Raw genomic sequence first — 19256 nt, 5'->3', positions numbered from 1 at the left:
TCTCTGTGTCAAATAAATAAATAAAATCTTTTTTTAAAAAAAAGTAACAAAACATGGTACACTGAAAATGTTAAATATTTGTAAATGTTAAATAAAAGTAAATGAGATTTTACATCATAACAGTTTTGGTCATCACTAATTTCAGAGACTCATTTGAACACTGCATCTTCATGCCCATTTTTTGCATGGAATCTGAGTAAAATACTAACTTGTCTCTCATATATAAGTCCTAACACATCCTGTACAGTAAGTGAACGAACAGCATCTCCAGCAATAACAAACAAATGCTGGAGCCCTCTTTCTAGAAGTAAGGGCATTTTCATCCATGGGTCATTAATCATGTGGACTTCTGACTCAAAACAAAGTAGAGTTTGAAACGTTGGTCCAGGACTTACTAACTTGTGACCTCAGGCACATAATAATACCCTCTCTAAATCATCTATAACAATGTGCCCAAAGGTGGGGTCTGCAGCAACTGTAAACTTGTTAGAAATGCTTATTTTTGGTCCTTTCCCAAACTTTCTGAATCAGAATCTCTGTGGTTGGGGCCCAAAAATCTGTTTTTAACAATCCCTCACCCATGCAGTACTGATATGTCTAAGGTTTGCAATGCCCTGGCATATTGCATGGGAGTGATGCTTCCCTCAGTGGCGGGTGGGGGTTATGAGGAACAAATATGACAGTGTGATTATGTATATGAAGCAGTAAAATGCCTAGTATATTCTAAGGCTCCACCAGAACAATGGCTCTTCTGTACAGTGGCCAAGGCAGGTAGGTACAGAGGATGCGTAGGGTAAGGGTCCAGGGACAGTGTGAGAAGAGGTCACCTCAGAGAGGTCAAGAGGGCTATCATGTCCAGGAGCCTATGAAAGGACTCACCTATCTAAGAAGTAGAGTCCTAATAACTACAGGGCACTGTGGAGAATTAGCCCCATATTTCTTTGTGTAGAAATGGTTAGGTATCTGGAAATAATGCTGCTAAAATGTGACTTTTTAAAATTGGATTTTGTAGTCCTTTTCTCTTCTTTTATTAATATAGGCGGCTTGGAGGAAACCTAGCCAATGACATTATCCATTATTCCCAGAAACTTTCAATTTCTCTGAGCAACACCATGAATGAGGAGAACGATTATTTAAGTATACAACAAGGAGAGTCCTTGAATTTGGAATCAAAATCTGAACATACAGTTGAGTTCCAATACAGCGTTTGTCCTTCCTTCCTCCCTCCCTCCCTTCCTTCCTTCCCCTTTTCCCTCCACCCACTCTCTCTTCCTTTCGAAATCAGATATCAGTTTTCAGTAGAAAGGAGGAATGGGGGCGCCTGGGGGGCTCCGTGGATTAAGCCTCTGCCTTCGACTCAGGTCATGGTCTCAGGGTCCTGGGATGGAGCCCCATATTGGGCTCCCTGCTCAGCGGGGAGCCAGCTTCCCCCCTCTCTCTCTGCCTACTTGTGATCTCTCTGTGTCAAATAATAAAATCCTTAAAAAAAAAAAAAAAAGAAGAAGAAGAAAGGAGGAATGGATGGTGCAGGAGGGCAAGAGGATTTTTTTTTTTTTTTTAAGTGTAAAGACCCCACGCAGGAAGAAAAGACTGAGATCCTTAGTACAAATGGCAGGGCCAGGCTTGATAGGCAGGAGCATGTGGTCTGCAATGACAGGAACGAAGCAAAGAGTGACTTGGTGAATGTGTGCCCTGTCTGATCATTTTTGCTTTCTCAGTGAAAGGTGTGACTGACCTAAGGACAGAATGATATGAATTAAATTAATAAAACATTACATCTTGGGCAGGCAAAATTTTGGGTATTATTTTAAAAATGCAACAAAGAGATCCAAAGCAATTATATGAAGTGGAGTGGGAGGAAAAGCATTTTAATTTTAAGAAATGTCTGTCTTCTTCTAAGATAAATGAGACTCTGAAGCCGAGCATTGATTCATCACAAGAGGAATTAGTCCAAGTTGATAACATAAAGGAAATTCCCTGGATACAACAAAAAAGTGAAGAGGTATTTATAAAACATAGGAGGAGGCTTGAAATAATGCTCCGTATGTGTGCCAAATAGATTAGTTTCCTATGAAAACCCATTGGAAAGTTAGAAAGTAGAATGAGATACCACTGGGCAGAACATTACATTACATGCAAGTGTAATAACTTTCCTGAAAGCAAACACCCTAATCTAGCCCAAGCTTTTAGATTAAGTTATTAGCTTTAGGAACAGTGCTTAAGCTAATATGAAACAAAACAAACATGTCTAGGGAAGCCAAAGTGAAGAATGATCAGATACTTCATGTTGGGGTGAATGTTGGGGGCTGCTGCAAAGCTGATTTGAAGAAAACAGGTGAGCCAGGAACAGGAGAAAGGACATGGTGGCTTTAGATGTGCAGGAAAGTGACAAAACTAGCAGCTCGTGTCTGAATTTAGCTTGTTAGTTTCACTCAAGTTCCCAATAAAATAGCTGACTGGCTGCTTTTGTCAGCTATTCTCTATTTAATTTTTTCACTATTTATCTTCTTTCCTTTGGCCTTTGAAATGACATCAGTTGCAAGTTGCTTCCAGGGTCACTTGCACAGCAGCATTGGACTTAAGCAATGCAGTGCAGGGGCAGTATTTCATGCACACTCCGTATTCTTAGTCTTTACAAAAGTTGTTTCCAGAGAATTACTACCTGTGTATCTGTGTACCTCTGTGTGCATCTATCTGCCTATCCGTCGTACAATTATAATTTCTCTTGCCTGCTTAAGTGATGTACTTGTTCCATTTCAGGCCATCAAAAATGAGGTGAAACGGTTTTCCAGAAAAAGGAAAGAGATAAAAACAGGAATCAAAGCACTTGCTAAAACTGTAAGTGGTGCGAATTCATAAATGAATATACTGGCCCTCGGTCTAAAATTCCTTTTTTGAACTTCATTTTATCCAACACCGCATGAGGAGCCGTACTCCTTTTTAGTAAGCTCGGTCTTCTGAAGTGCTGTAACATGGTGGAATCTGTCTCATTCCACACCATATGTAAACAGTGGTTTTCTTCTTGGGCTTCCTGACGCTGGGTCTCCCTTCTTTTTTTAATATGTATTTTTATCAAAGTTACATGTATACACTTTTACAGGTTAAATAATGAGGTATATAATTAAAAATAGTGTTTTTAAAACAGCACCTGCCCTACTTTTCTTCTCTATGATTCCTGTACTCCCGAGATAAGTGTTTTCAATTCTTTCATCATTTTTTCGTTTGGGTATTGACCTTTATCTTTCTAAATGGTTTTTTTAATGCTGTTTTTTCTTGATATTTCTATTTTGGCACTAACTGTGGACTTCCCGGTATGGAAGATGAGTAGGTTCTTTTACACCCCTTCCCTACAACATACACATAAATCCGTATCAGTATGCACACTAGGAGAGTTACATAAATACTCTCAAAGCTGAGCCACATGGTATGTTATGATTACATTTCCGTTTTTAGAATCATATTTTCCCTGGAATAATTGCCTTTGTTTTAAAGTAAGCCTTTCTATGTACCTACTCACTGATTTAGACCCTCTCAAAATGCTAAAAACTCTTCTTAACATAGTCAGATACCTGAGGTAGTCAAGCTGTCAGTGGTTTGTTTGTTTTTATGACCTCCTTTTCCATCTCCCAGCTCTAGTCTAAGCACCTTGCTCCCTAGACCAGGTACATGTCTGAGGGAGCATGAGTCCTAGGAGCTCCTCTTGTTTATACGTCTGGGAAATCCTCTGCCTGCTGAGTTGGAGCCCCTCTTTCCAAGGCCCAATGCATTTTTCTTTGTTTTCTTGATGTACATCTTTGAGTAGCATCCTAAGCAGGACTGCTGTGTTGTTGCCTGCTTGAGGACATCATTTATCAGATAGCTGTGCTTCTGGAAAGGTAATGCAGTGTGGATGGTGCCTGTCCCCTTAGAGTTCTACAATGCTTTGTCTCCGTTCTTGGGAAAGGGCATGTGGGAGGGATATTTTTGAAACTTGGCTTTTCTTAAAATTTCTTTATCCTACTGTCACACTCATTTGATAGCTTGCCTCAGTGTTCCTTGATTTCCCCTCAGAATTTTGAAGGCTTGCTCCATCATATTCTAGCTCTCAGTGTTTGCTTTAGAGAATCCAATACCTTTCTGATTCCCAGTTCTTTCTAGGTAGCCAGGTTTTGTCTCTGCAAACTTACAGGATCCTTTATCCCAGCTGTTAGGAAATTTCACAATTATGTACCTTGATAGATTTGATGGATATTTTTGGTTGGCTGGTGCAGATATATTCCCCACCCCCACCCTTCTCAGCCCCAACAGGCTGGCCTTTGTGGATATTATCAATGTGCTATCTTGCCTCTCGCTTCCGGCTGGGCATAGTCAGTGAGGAGCAGCGGCAGATCAGAGGGCAGGGTCTTTATTCCTTCAGTGGCCTCTTTGTAGTATTATGATTTGGCAGTGACAGCCAGCCCTTTCCTGCAACTACCGATCTCTCCAGGTTCCAGTAACTACTCCCAACCCTTACCCTTCACACATAGGCGTAGTGATCACTTCTGTGTTGCTACCCTGAGATGCTTTATCATGCCTTGTTGGTTTCCTTTACCCTGACAATACTTTTATAAAAGTCCCTCTCCCCAGTTATTCCATTTGGGTGTGTCATCTGTTTTGTACCAGGACCCTAGTTCATTTGCTAGTTTTTGTTTTTCTTTTGTGCTAGACATTGGTGAGCACTTTCTATAAAAAATCTTTGTCCTTCAGTTCTGGGAAATGTCCTCAAATTTTTCTTTGGGAATTTCCTCCTCTTTGATTTTCCTTATTACTAATTGGGTTGACTATCCTCTCTTAACTCTAAGGGACCTTCCTCTTCTGTGAATTCCTTATTCATATCCTTTGCCTATTTTTCTATCATGTGGTTGGTGTTTTTCCTTTCGATTGGGGAGTTCTTTTTTATTTTTATTTTAAATTTATATTTGTCATAATTAAGGCTAGTTAAGCTGTGGTAATAACTAAACTCCAAAAATAGAGTGGCATAGGGATTGGAAGTTTATTAACTGGTCATTAACTGCTCTGTTCCATGCAGTTGTTCAGAGATGCAATGGAGGAGATCCTGCTGTCTTCAGCAAAGCCTTCTGAGGTTGCCTTTTTTGAGCTCAACACAGTCAGCTGGGAGGGAGAACAAGCACAGAAGTGTGCAAGGGGAAAATCTAGAGCTGGCTTTACTATCAGGTTGAACCATGTGAAATCACAGTTTTATATGGTTCAACCTACAAATACTACAAATATTTTATGTCTTGTGCCTTACCTTTTACAATGTGCCTTTTAAAATGCAGAATTTATAAGTTATGATCCAAATGTACTGATATTTTATTTAGAGGTTTTGTTCTCTATATCTGATTTTAAAAAGGTCTTCCAAAGTCTCACAATTTTTTTTCTAATACTCCTTTTATTTCACCTGTAATTTATTTTCATGAGTGGTATGAGGTATGGATCTAAATTTATTTTTTCAAATGACTAGCCCATTTTGCCTGTGCTTTTTATTGAATGTACCACCTTTTCTCCAATGACTTGGGAGTACTTCCTCTGTCAGTCCCTAGATTCCCATATATGCACTATTGTTTCTGGACTCTCTATTCTGAAATAGAGTATTGACCATTTCCCAGGAAAATTCCAAACTATTTTGATAGCTATCACATTATAAAATATTTTTATGCCTTGAAAGGTAATTCTCCCTTTACTCTTTTTTTTCAAAAGAGAAAAATGTTGGCCTTTTTTATGCACATTTATTTTTCTATTTGAATTTTAAGATTGGTTTGTCAAGCTCAATGTAAAACTCTGATTTGACTGTGAGAATACATTGCTTACCTTTGATTTGGGTAAGAATTTATTTGCTATTTCTGAAAGTTTATATATACATAATATATATAAAAATATATGATATAAATCTTTAAAATATTTTATTTAAACTCAATTTAGTTAATACATAGTGTATTATTAGTTTCAGGGTGGAATTTTGTGATTTATCAGTTGCATCTAATGCCCAGCACTCCTTACATCAAGTGTCCTCCTTAATACCCATCACCCAGTTATCCCATCCTCCCCCCAACCCCCCTCCATCTACCCTCAGTTTGCTTCCTAGAGTTAAGAGTTAAGAGTTTGCCTCCCTCTCTGTTTCTAAATTAAACAAACAAACAAATAAATAAAATATTACATAAACAAATATTTTTATGTATTACTTTATTTATTTTAAATATTTTATTTATTTATTTGACAGAGAGAGAAATCGCAAGTAGGCAGAGAAGCAGGCAGAGAGAGAGGGAGAAGCAGCCTCCCCGCTGAGCAGAGAGAGAGCCCGATGTAGGCCTTGATCCCAGGACCCTGGGATCATGACCTGAGCTGAAGGCAGAGGTTAACCCACCAAGCCACCCAGGCGCCCTCCCTCTCTGTTTTTATCTTATTTCATTTTTCTTTTCCTTCCCCTATGTTCAACTGTTTTGTTTCTTAATTTCCATATATGAGTGAAATCATATAATTATCTTTCTCTCATTAATTTCTCTTAGCATAATACCCTTTAGTTCCATCCATGCCATTGCAAATGGCAAGATTTCATTCTTTTTTAAAAAATTTATTAACATATAATGTATTATTTGTTTCAGGGTTACAGGTGAATCATCAGTCTTACACAATTCACAGCAATCACCATAGCACTCTTTAGATGGCTGAGTAGTATTCCATTGTATATATACAACACTTCTTTATCCATTCATCTGTTGATGGTCCTCTGGGCTTTTTCCATAGTTTGGCTTTTGTGGACATTGCTGTTATAAACATGGGGATGCATGTGTCCCTTTAAGTCACTATTTTTGTATCCTTTGGATAAATACATAGAAGTGTAATTTCTGGGTTATACAGTAGTTCTATTTTTAACTTCCTGACGAAGTTCCATACTGTTTTCCAGAGTGTCTGCATCAGTTTGCATTCCCACCAACAGTGTTAGAGGGTTCCCCTTTCTCCATATTCTCACCAACACTTGTTGTTTCCTGAGTTGTTAATTTTAGCCATTCTGACCAGTGTGAGGTGGTATTCCATTGTGCTTTTGATTTGTATTTCCCTGATGCTCGTGATATTGAGCATTTTTTTGTGCGTCTGTAGCCATTTGTATGTCTTCTTTGGAGAAATGTCTGTTCCTGAATTCTCTCCATTTCTTGACATCTGTTTTTTGGGTGTTGAGTTTGATAAATTCTTTATAGATCATGGATAGTAGCCCTTTATCTGATAAGACATTTGCAAATATCTTCTCCCATTCCTTAGGTTGCCTTTTAGTTTTGTTGTTTCCTTTGCTGTGCAGAAGCTTTTTATATTGATGAAGTCCTAATAGTTTATTTTTCCTTTTGTTTCCCTTGCTTTTTGTCTAGCAAGAAGTTGCTGCAGTCGAAGTCAAAGAGCTTGCTGCCTGTGTTTTCCTCTAGGATTTTGATGGATTCCAGTTTCATTTTAGGTCTTTCATCCATTTTGATTTTATTTTTGTATATGGTGTAATAAAGTGGTCCAGTTTCATTCTTCTACTTGTGGCTGTCCAATTTTCCCAACACCATTTGTTGGAGAGACCATCTTTTTTCCATTGGATAGTCTTTTCTGCCTTGTCCAAGATTAGTTGACCATAGAGCTGAGGGTCCGTTTAGGGGTTCTTTATTCTGTTCCATTGATCTATGTGCCAGTACCATACTGTCTTGATGATGACAGCTTTGTAATACAGCTTGTAGCCTGGAATTGTGATGCCTCCAGCTTTGGTTTTCTTTTTCAACATTACTTTGGCTATTTAGGGTCTTTTTTTGTTTCCATACAAATTTTAAGATTGTTTGTCCCAGCTCTGAGAATAATACTGGTGGTATTTTGATAGGGATTGAATTGAAGTGTAGATTGCTTTGGGAAGCATAGACATTTTAACATTTATTCTTCAATCCATGAGCATGGGAAGCCATCTGGCCCTGGACTCTTGTTTGTTGGGAGATTTTTAATTATTGCTTCAATTTCCTTGCCAGTTATGGGTCTGTTCAAGTGTTCTATTTCTTCCTGGTTCAGTTTTGGTAGTTTATATGTTTTTAGAAATGTATCCATTTCTTCCAGATTGCCTAATTTGTTGGCATATGATTGCTCATATATTCTCTTACAATTATTCACGTTTCTTCCATATTGGTTGTGATCTCTCCTCTTTCATTCATAGTTTTATTAATTTAGGCCCTTTCTCTTTGCTTTTTGGTAAGTCTGACTAGGGGTTTATCAATCTTATTAATTCTTTCCAAGAACCAGCTCCTAGTTTCATTGATCTGTTCTACTGTTTTTTTTTTAAGTTCCTACATCATTGATTTCTGCTCTAATCTTTATTATTTCTCTTCTCCTGCTAGAGTTAGGCTTTATTTATTGTTCCTTTTCCAGCTCCTTTGGGTGTGAGGTTAGGTTGTGTATTTGAGACTTTTCTTGCTTCTTGAGAAAAACTAGTATTGCTATATACTTTCCTCATAGGTACACCTTTGCTGCATCTGAAAGGTTTTGAACTGTCATGTTTTCATTCTCATTTGCTTCCACATGTTTTTTTTAATTCTTTAATTTCCTGGTTGACCCATTCATTCTTTAGTAGGATATTCTTTAACCTCTATGTACTTATTGTCCTTCCAAATTTCTTCTGATGGTTGACTTCAAGTTTCATTGCACTGTGGTCTGAAAATATGCATGGTATGATCTCAGTCTTTTTGTAGCAGTTCAAACCTGATTTGTGACCCATTATGTGATCTATTCTGGAGAATGTTCCATGTGCACTCAAAAAGAGTGTGTATTTTGCTGCTTTAGGATGAAATACTCTGAAGATAACTGTTAAGTCGATCTGAACCAGTGTGTGATTCAGAGCCCAACTTTCCTTATTGACCTTCTGCTTAAATGATCTGTCCATTGCTGTGAGTGGGGTGAAAGTACTCTACTATTATTGTATTATTATCAATGATTTCTTTAATTTTGTTATGGATTTGTTCATGTATTTGGCTGCTCCCAAGTTAGGGGAACAAATATTTAGAATTGTTATATCTTCTTCTTGGATAGACCCCTTTATTAGGAGATAGTGTCCTTCTTCATCTTTTATTACAGTCTTTGGTTTAAAATCTAGTTTGAGGTAAGAATGACTACTCCAGCTTTCTTTTTATGTCCATTAGCATGATAAATGGCTCTCCACCACTTCATTTTCAATCTGGAGGTGACTTTGGGTCTAGAATGAGTCTTTTATAAGCACATATTGATATGGGTCAGATACTCTATGCCTTTTGACTGGTGCATTTAATCCATTTACATTCAGAGTAATTATTGAAAGGTATGATTTTAGTCCCATTGTATTACCTGTAAAGTTGCTAATCCTGTTGATTGTCTCTGTTCCTTTCTGGTCTTTGTTACTTTTGGGATTTCTCTCTGCTAAAAAGGTCCCCTTTAATATTTCTTGTAGGACTGGTTTAGTATTCACAAATTACTTTAGTTTTTGTTTGTCTTGTAAACTCTATCTCTCTTATTCTAAATGACAGCCTTGCTGGATAAAGTATTCTTGGCTGAATATTTTCCCCATTTAGCTTGTTGAATATAGCATACTAGCCCTTTCTGGCTTGCCAGGTCTCTGCGGACAGGTCTGCTGCCAGCCACATGTGTCTACCCTTATAGGTTAAGGATCTTTTGTCCCAAGCGGTTTTCAGGATTTTCTCTTTATCTTTATAAATTGCAAACTTCACTATAATATGTTGAAGTATTGACCTTTTTTTGGGGGGGGCGGTTGATTTTGAGGGGAGTTCTCCATGCTTCTGGACTTGAATGCCTGTTTCCTTCTCCAGATTAGGGAAGTTCTCAGCTATAATTTGTTTAAATAAACTCTCTGCCTTTTTTTCCTGCTCTTCATCTTCTGGGGCTCCTGTAATACTTTATGGAGTCACTGAGTTCCCTAAGTCTGCCTTCATGGTCTAATAGTTTTCTTTCCCTCTTCTTTTCAGCGTCATTATTTTTCCATAATTTTATCTTCTCTATCACTGATTCGCTTTTCTGATTCATTCATCCTCATTTTTATGGCCTCCACTTAGGACTGCACTCAGTTATAGCATTTTTAATTTCAGCCTGACTAGATTTTAGTTCTTTTATCTCTGTAGTACTGGATTCTCTAGCATCTTCTATGCTTTATTCAAGCCCAGCTACTATCCTTACAATTGTTGCTTTAAATTCTTGTTCAGACATTTTACTTTTATCTTTATTGATTAAGTCTCTGGCCATCATTTCTTCCTATTCTTTCTTTTGGGGTGAATTTCTCCATCTTCCACAGTTCATTTTTCTGGTTTATAGATGTACAGCTTTCTTCTCTATAAGACTTCTGACCAATTTCATAGATGTTCAGAATGATCCAATCTTTATCTCTCTGTGTTCCTCTGTGAGGAAGCAGGTTAGGGTCACCCTACTATCCACCATCTTACCACTCCCCCTATAATATAAATCTTATATATAATATGTATTATATAAATTTAATATTTATATGTAAATAAATATATGTCTATTCAATTAAAAATTCTTCAGTGACATTTTAGTCTAAAAGTGACTTTGTTTAATTTTGTTTTTAGGTTTCTTTTAGTTACAGTTTTGGGTTTTTTTGCTTTTGTGAATGGAATATCTTTCTTTTACATTTTCTTTTTATGTTCTTTCTTTTTTTAAGATTTTATTTATTTGACAGAGAGAAAGAGAGAGAACAAGCAGGGAGAGTGGCAGGCAGAAGGAGAAGCAGACTCTCCACTGAGAAGGGAGCCTGATGCAGGGGTCAATCCCAGGACCCTGGGTTCATGACCTGAGCTGAAAGCAGAGGTTAACCAACTGAGCCACACAGATGCCCTCTATTGCATTTTCTAATTGGCTACTACTAGTATATATGAATGTTACTGATTTTATTTTTTTTTATTTGATCACCTTGCTAAATTCTCTTTTTAGTTCTGCTCTTTTGTCAATTGTTTCTCTTGGATTATCTAGGTAAACTATCATATCTTCTGGAAATCATGTCTCTTATTAATTTTTATGCTTCATTTCTTTCTTGTCTTATGCCAAGGGCTTCTAATAGGATAGTGGTCATGAGAGTGGACATGCTTATCTTCTTCCTGAACTTAATGGGAAAGTTTCTAACTTTTAAGTGTGATACTTGCCTCAGCATCTGTTAGATATCCTTTCACAAGTAAAATTTCTTTCTATCCCTTGTTACTTAGGAGTTTTTATTGTGAATTTTGGTGCAAACTTTATCAAATACCCTATATTCCTCCCATAGACATTGGTCATTTTACACCAGATTCCATTTGCTAATATTTTGTTTAGTATTTTTGTATCTCTATCACAAGTAATATCGTTTTCTTGTACTTTCTAGTTATGATATCAGGCTTATACTAGTCTTAAGTGATTTGAGTAGCTTTTCCCCCTCCCCATGCTTTGGAACAGTTTGTATAAAGTGTGAATTTGGGGGGCCTGGGTGGCTCAGTGGGTTAAGCCTTTGCCTTCAGCTCAGGTCATGATCTCAGGGTCCTGGGATAGAGCCCCGTATCTGAGTGAGCCCCGCATCTGAGCTCTCTGCTCAGTGGGGAGCCTGCTTCCCCTTCTGTCTCTGCCTGCCTCTCTGCCTACTTGTGATCTCTCTCTCTGTCAAATAAATAAATAAAACCTAAAAAAAAAAAATGAAGTGTGAATTCTCTTTTTGTTTTAAGATTTCATTAAAAAACAAACAAAAACTCATACAAACATATAAAACCATCTGTGCCTGGTTTCTGTTACAGGAGTTGATTCTTTGTTTCAAGTTTTTCTACAATAATTAATCTTGTCAGGTTTTCTATTTCTTTTTCTTTTGAAGTATAGATTTGGTAAATTATGTTTTCTTAGAAAATTGTCTCATCTAGATTTTAAAATATATAAATGTGTATAATATTCTAATCTCAAGTCTTTCTGATTTTTCAGTTATAGCTTTCTGTTCCTAATTGTATATTTATGCCTTTTATCTTTTTTCTTGTTCACACTTTATAATAGCATTTCTATTTTATTAATATGGTACAGTTGTGTTTTTATGGGACAGTTTTTATTGATGTGACTAGTATGATAAGAGAACATTATATATAATTTTATACCAATACATTTGACTCTTTTAGGGTTTTAGCAATTGAGAATTTTATTTGTTCTTCCCTAGTTCCATCAGGTTTATTTGTCCTCATTTTGTTACTTTTTTGAGTTGAGAACTTGGTTTATTTCCTATTGTTTTCCAATGTGTGAAAGGCTATAAATATACCTTTGAGTACCACTTTGACTATATTGCATTGATTTTGATAATTAATTTTCTAATCTTTCCTTAGTTGTAAACATTTGTAATTCCATTTTGAACACATCAACCAAAGATTTTCTTAGAAGAGTGTATGCATCTGTCTGTTTCCATTTTTCAGATTGCCTTGTATATTATTATAGATTGTTTTACATATATTTTTTTTTTTTTTGCTAACTTTGAAATTTATTTCACTGTAGTCAGTAAATAAAACTTGTTGAAATTATCTTTGTAGCATTGTATCCAGTTGCTTTTTGTAACCCTGTAACTATTCCATGTGCATTGTAAAGAATGTTTTATTCTCTGGGGGGTTTTTTGTTTGGTTTTTTGTTTTTTAATTTCCTATTAGATCAATCTAATTGTGTCAAGTTCTTTATATTTATGTTTCTGCTATTTGAACTGCTATTTTCTAGGATTTGATTAGCAGTGTGTCAATTTATCCTTGTATTTCTATCAATATTTATATTAGATGCCCAAATGTGCACAAGAGAGCCCCTCAATAAATTATTCCTTTTATCCTAATGAAATATCTGTCTTTTTCTCTTTTAATGTTCTTAATCTACATTTTGGTTTTTATATTAACTTTTGCTATATTAATTTTTTTGCTATGTATTTCACTTACTTATATACCTTTTTCCATTCCTTTATTACCAACTTTCTTTTGTCTGGTAATTAATATACAACTGGATTGGTTTTGTAAATCATGTCTGAGCTTTTTAATAGGTGAGTTTAGGCACATTTATTGTGATTATTGATATGCTTAAAATTATTCCATTTTATTTTTGGTTTTCTATTTAACATATTTTAAACTTATTTCTTTTCCCCTTTTTTCTATCTTCTTGGATTGTTCATACTTTTTTTTATTATTGTTCTATTTTTCTATAATTTTCATATTATTTTTTATTATTGTTCTATTTTGGAAGTCATAATTCTATTTCTATCTTTAAGATTCTGACTCACATACTTGACTTTTTATTTTTCTGTGTGATCTGGTGCCTTCCTAGTCCATGGAAGAGCACAGCAGCACTGATGTCACCTGGAATCCTAATCCCATCCTGAATGTCCTGAATCAGAATATGTTCTTTAATTAGACCTCCAGGTGATTTTTGGCACATTAAATTTGGAGAAGCTCTGGTTTAGAGTGTATCATACCATATTCACTCTTCATATAAGACGAGACCCTCCGTGTATTATTATTAGTTTTTACTTTTTCAGCTTCCTCTGTTTCCCTCACCTTCTCTTAATAATATCATTTGGAATGATAGCTCTAAATTGCTAGTTTTTAAGACTCTTAAAAACATGTCAATCTTATTTGGATTTAAGTCTTTCTACCCAAACTCCTCTGTATTAAGTACATCCTTAATAATCCTCTCATAGGTATGGGTATTGGTGAACTTTCTCAGCCCCTGACTCTCCATAAATTATATCAACCTTGCACATGAACTATGGCTTAATGACTATAGAATTACAGATTCAAGGTTTTTCTTCCCCTGAAAAATTTGATCCAAAACTATCAATCCAGTGTATTTTTGCATCCAGTGTTGCTAAGGTGGGTCTTCTATGAGACAGATTCTTCTACTTGGCAAAATTCTTTTCCCCTTTAGAAATGTTTTGGATTTGGTTCTTAAATTTCACATTTCTGTGTCTAGACCTGGCCCTCATCCACACTGGTTATGCCCTTTCAGTCTCGAGTGTTGATGCTATATTATATCTTCGAAAATTCTCTCATCATTTCTTTCAACACTGTGGCCCCTCTTCTCTTTATTCTCTTCTTCTGAAGTGCATTTATTAGAGGTCCTTCAAGATGTGTCATACAAGTAGCTCCAGTTTGATTTCACACTTTTTCTTTCTTTATTTATTTTTTGTTTATACTTGGTAGAATTCTTAACTGATTCTTGCAGATCACTAATTATCTTCAATTGTGTCCATCCTATTCATCCTATTCATCCTGTCCATTCAAATCTATTGAATTTTTTTTTTGTTTCAAAGATCAAACTTTTAAGTTCTATAATCTCTTGATTCTTTTTTTGAGATACAATTATTTTTGCATCCCTAGTTAATGTGAAATTCCACTTCTGTTTAACTAACTCTCTTTGTTTGTGTAACAAGTCTTCTGTTTATTGAATTCATTGTCTCTCTTCAATGGTCTTATTGTTCCCCAAATATTAGTTGTCTAATATTATTTTTACTATTCTATGCTTATCTTTAAAATTGACACACTCCATTGTAATTCCACCACACCAGCTGAACCTGCTTGGGAAGATGTGTAGGAGTGTGACTTCGGCAGGTATTCTGGTCTGGTCAAATGAGAAGGGGTGGGTGGTATTGGGAAGTGGCTTGGCCACCTATCTTATGGCAGGGGGAGATGTTCTCTAATTTCTTCTAGCCACTAGCACACTCCTTGTCATTGTCTTGTCCTTGTCTCCCACCCAGATATTCATTCCAGTTCCCTCCACTTGGCAGCAAACCCTTATGTTGCCATTGCTGGGCCCCCGGGGAGTTTTATCAAGTGGCAGCGCAGATACATACAGTTTCTGTTGCCTGTTTCCGATATAGTACCCCCAACTAGTCACTCTGCCAGTTACTTCTAGGTTACCCCGCGCTCCTATATCTGGTGTAGCTTCTGCATTTTCTCAAGTATTGTCTCGTGGGCACTTGGGGCTATCATGTATGATTTGGATCCATCTGATTTTCATCTTTTAGATGTTACAGTTTCCATGGTACTAAAGGATACTTTTTTTACTCATAATTATAATAATAGATTTATCTATTTATTATACATGTCTTTCCTCTTAATTTTATGGATTGAAGCAGGAAAAGATGATTGTAAAGCCCATTCTTAGTCAACCATTTTGAAATTGAAGTCCTAAATTTTTCTATTATATTTTCTGAATTTTTTGTTGATTTGTAAGAGTTCTATGTATATTGAAGATAATACTTTGTCATATATGTTACAATGTATATCCTTTGGCCCGGAATTTTCCAAAGTTATAAACTTTTAAAGATAATTTTTAAGGTAATTTTTATTTTAGAAATGTTCAAATATGTAGGAAAGGAGAGAGAATAATAAAATAATAAATCCAGTGACCAATATTATTTCATCTACACCCTTACCCACTATCCCTTCTCCTGATCATTTTGAAGTAAATGATATCATATCATTTCATCTTTAGTTAAGTTTGTACCTCTAAAAGACAAGAACTCTTTTTTTTTTTTTTTTTTTTTAAAGTAGGCTCCACATCCAGCATGGAGCCCAACAGGGGGCTTGAGCTGACAACCATGAGATCAAGACCTGCACTGAAATCACGGGTCAGATGCTTAACTGACTGAGCCACCCAGGCACCCCAAAATATGAACTCTTAAAACACATAACCACAATACCACCAGCACACCTAAATATCAATAATTCCTTAATTTCATTCAATGAAGTGATGAATTTTTAAATTTTTGTTGTTGTTTTTTAATTAATGAGTTTTTAAGGATTAAATCTGAAAACTTAAATGACCACAATAAGCCCATAATCTAATGCTTTACTTGATAGTTACACTCAGATAAACAAAACATCTCTTTTTTACTGACTTCTGTCTAAAGAGACTCAGAAAAGCATGTCTATAAAGTTTAATTCTTTACTTGTCATCGTTCTTTCTTATTTGAAAAATTCAGGTTCTGGCTATGATGGAAGAAAATGAAACAGTCGATAATATTGCAAAATTAGACCAAAAGGAATTTGGCCTAGATCTTGAAGAACTGGAAAGGCTTCATGATGAAAATGAGGAAGAAGTGGCAAAGGTATTGAAAAATCTAATTGAAATATAATTAAAGAAGTAAAAAGAAAATGAGAAGGAGAACTTTTCTAGGATAATGTGAACAAAACAAAACCTAGTGCATATAAATGCAGTGAGTCAGAGAATTATTAAGTTTGGGAGTTGGAGGAGGGCACCTGAGCGGCTCAGTTGAGCATCTGCCTTTGGCTCAGGTCATGATCTCAGAGTCCTGAGATTGAGCCCTACATCGGACTCCCTGCTCAGTGGGGAGCCTGCTTCTCTCTCTGCCTGCTGCTTCTCTCACTTTTGCTCTCACATAAATAAATAAAATCTTTATAAAAAATTGCAGGGGGATAGGAGAAAGAGGAGTGTCTAGGCCTGCCACACATCTGATGTTTGTCTCTCCTTCATGACTTTTGTTCCAACCATCTTCCACCATACGTTTAAACATTTTTAGAAATCCTCTCAGCCACCTTATGCCAACTTTGGACCTTCCAGTTTAGTGAGCCTGCTTGCTCTTTCTTTCTTTCTTTCTTTCTTTCTTTCTTTCTTTCTTTCTTTCTTTCTTTCAGATGTGCTTTACACCCAGCATAGAGCCCAATGCAGGGCTTGAACCCATGACCCTGATATCAAGACCTGAGCTGAGATCAAGAGTTGGACACTTAACTGACTGAGCCACCCAGGCACCACTAGCCCTTTCTTAATGACAGTTGATATCTTCCTCTCTTTATTTACTGACTTTTCTACCCTTTGAGCATCATCTACTCTATGGCCACCCCTAAAATAGAGAAGATTAAAAATTAGCATGTTCCCTATGTATCTTCTCTCATCTATGCTAGTGATTCCAGGTCTTATGGCCATCAAATAAGGTAGTTTTAATAGCTTCATCATCATCATGCATTTTCCCTCTGGCTTCATTTCTTTGAGTATGGCATCCACAAAAGAATTTCAAGTATTTTCTGTCCAGTTTAGAGAAAAGTATAAACTGAAACCTCCATTTCTCAGATACTATACTTCTATTACTATAGCCTTTGTATCTCTTTCTGGTGGTGACATTACACTGTTTACTTGAATGGATTTTTTTTTAAGGTAAAAGTCCTAATTATGTTTTTACACAGAATGTTCTTAAGCTACCTTTTTCTCAATCTGCACATCATATTTGATTTTTTGAGTGTGCAAGTATAAAAACACTTTTTTCTAAACAAGAGAAAGAAATATGGTTGGATTCAAAGGCATTTAAGTGAATTATAATTGGTTAAACAACTGCATCAAAAAGAGGCTGATAATTTGATGCCTGTAGCAGAGAAGCTTCTAGTCATGTGCTCTCCTGTTAAACATGTTAATTAGTTAATTAAGATCTAGAAATGAGGCATATTTGTCAAATTAGTGAATGATGTGAGGCTGAGAATGAAAGGGAACAGACTGGATAACAGAATCAGGACCAAAAGGACCTTAACAGACTGACACAAAGAGGTAAAATTTACCTTAAGGAGGTAAAATTCGTCTATCTATTCATTCATTCTGCAATGTTTATTGAACACCTATTACATGCCAGGCACTATTGTCAGTGCCTTGAATACAATGACTGAGTCATATAGATTCTGCCCTCATGGGGCTGATCTGGCGAAGACAGACCCTAAATAAATCTCTCTATATTGCATGATGTAAACTGAATTCTGTGATAGATGTGGGGCATCTACTTCTGTGATCAAAGACAGTTGAAAGAGGTGACCTTTCATTTGGGATTCAAAAGGAGAGGAGTTAACTATGCAAAGAGTTGGGGGAAGAGAATGGCAGACTAAGGAAGCACCATGAATGAAGGCCCTGAGGCAGAAGTGGAGAAATCTAGGAACAGAAAGGCCAGAAGGGCAATAGCACAGTGGACAGAAGGACAATAGCACAGTGGACAGGAGAGAGCTTCATAGAATGAGGTGGGAGCAGAGGCCAGCTCTAAAGACCTTGTACATCACAGTAAAGAATTCAGCTTTTGTTACGGTCAACAGAAAGCTATTAGAAATGATCCCCAACAATGTGAATGCAACTAGAGGGTATTATGCTGAGCAACATAAGTCAATCAGAGAAAGATAATTATATGATCTCTCTGATATGAGGAATTTGAGAGGCAGGACGGGGGGTTATGGGGTAGGGAAGGAAAAAATGAAACAAGATGGGATCTGGAGGGTGACAAACCATAAGAGACTCTTAATATCATTAAAAAAAAAATGTGGGGGCGCCTGGGTGGCTCAGTGGATTAAAGCCTCTGCCTTTGGCTCGGGTCATAATCTTAGGGTCCTAGTGATGAAGTCCCAGAACCTAAGTCAGGTTCGGTGGGGTGAGGAGGTTCGGAGCCGACGACTAAAGAAAGAATTCTTAAGACGTCATTGGTGCAAAATGGTGGTTTATTAAAGCACGGGGACAGGGCCCGTGGGCAGGCAGAGATGCGGCCGCCCCGGGTTGTGAAGGTGGGCATGTTATATACCCCACGGTTGGGTAGGTGAGGACAAAGGGGTGTTCAGAAGGGCTATTGGGGCAAAGAATACTATCAGGATATTGAAGGCTTAGTTGTTATCGAGTAAAGACAATTGGAAGTCTGGTGGAATGTTCCATTCCTGCTATCAAGCATCCTTGTTAATAAGATTTAGGTTTAGAAGAAATTTAACTTTATTTACTTTTCCTTCTACTTCCACCTCCTTCGGTTTTTATGGAGGGGAGGGTAACATTAGGCTTGAGGAACTGAGTTCTGTGTCTTTGGAGATTGGGCTATTGATAAGGTAACTTCTTTGTTGTAAATCTCAAGGATATTTGCAAACCAAGGGAGACTCCTACCTTGCAGGACTGTGATCTCTGCAAGTTAACTATTTATCATTTTATGGCAGTCAGGGGTCCTGAGGAATGCCACACGTATGGAGGGGAGCGGACGAAAGGTGGGGGGTGCAAGGCGCCAGCTTTTGCTTTGTTCTCAGCCAGCCTCTTGCTCCCTCATCACTAGGATCGAGCCCCACATTGGGCTCTCCAGAGAGCCTGCTTCCCTTCCTCTCTCTCTCTACCTGCCTCTCTGCCTACTTGTGATCTCTGTCAAATAAATAAAATCTTTAAAAAAAAAAATGTGGATTGCTGGGTGGTGGTTGGTTTATAGACATTGAGAGGGTATGTGCTATGGTGAGTGCTGTGAA

General features: G+C 36.9%; 1 protein-coding gene across 6 annotated transcripts in view; it reads left to right on the top strand.

Moving 5' to 3' along the window:
* The window catches only part of CFAP43 (cilia and flagella associated protein 43), a 102866-nt gene that overhangs the window by 46267 nt on the left and 37343 nt on the right, over nt 1-19256 (top strand). For 5 of the 6 annotated variants that reach the window (XM_032312950.1, XM_032312951.1, XM_032312952.1 and 2 more), the window contains 4 exons: nt 1040-1187; nt 1901-2002; nt 2761-2838; nt 15983-16108. In XM_032312950.1, coding sequence (XP_032168841.1) covers nt 1040-1187; nt 1901-2002; nt 2761-2838; nt 15983-16108 — 454 coding nt within the window. The remainder of the gene's footprint in view (nt 1-1039; nt 1188-1900; nt 2003-2760; nt 2839-15982; nt 16109-19256) is intronic. The other variant, XM_032312949.1, reaches the window with a different exon arrangement.

Source organism: Mustela erminea, chromosome 14 (assembly GCF_009829155.1).
Source record: "Mustela erminea isolate mMusErm1 chromosome 14, mMusErm1.Pri, whole genome shotgun sequence".
In the NCBI taxonomy this organism is placed as follows: Eukaryota; Metazoa; Chordata; class Mammalia; order Carnivora; family Mustelidae; genus Mustela; species Mustela erminea.
Note: the sequence above shows the minus strand (reverse complement) of the source record. Positions and strands in the feature narration are given on the sequence as shown.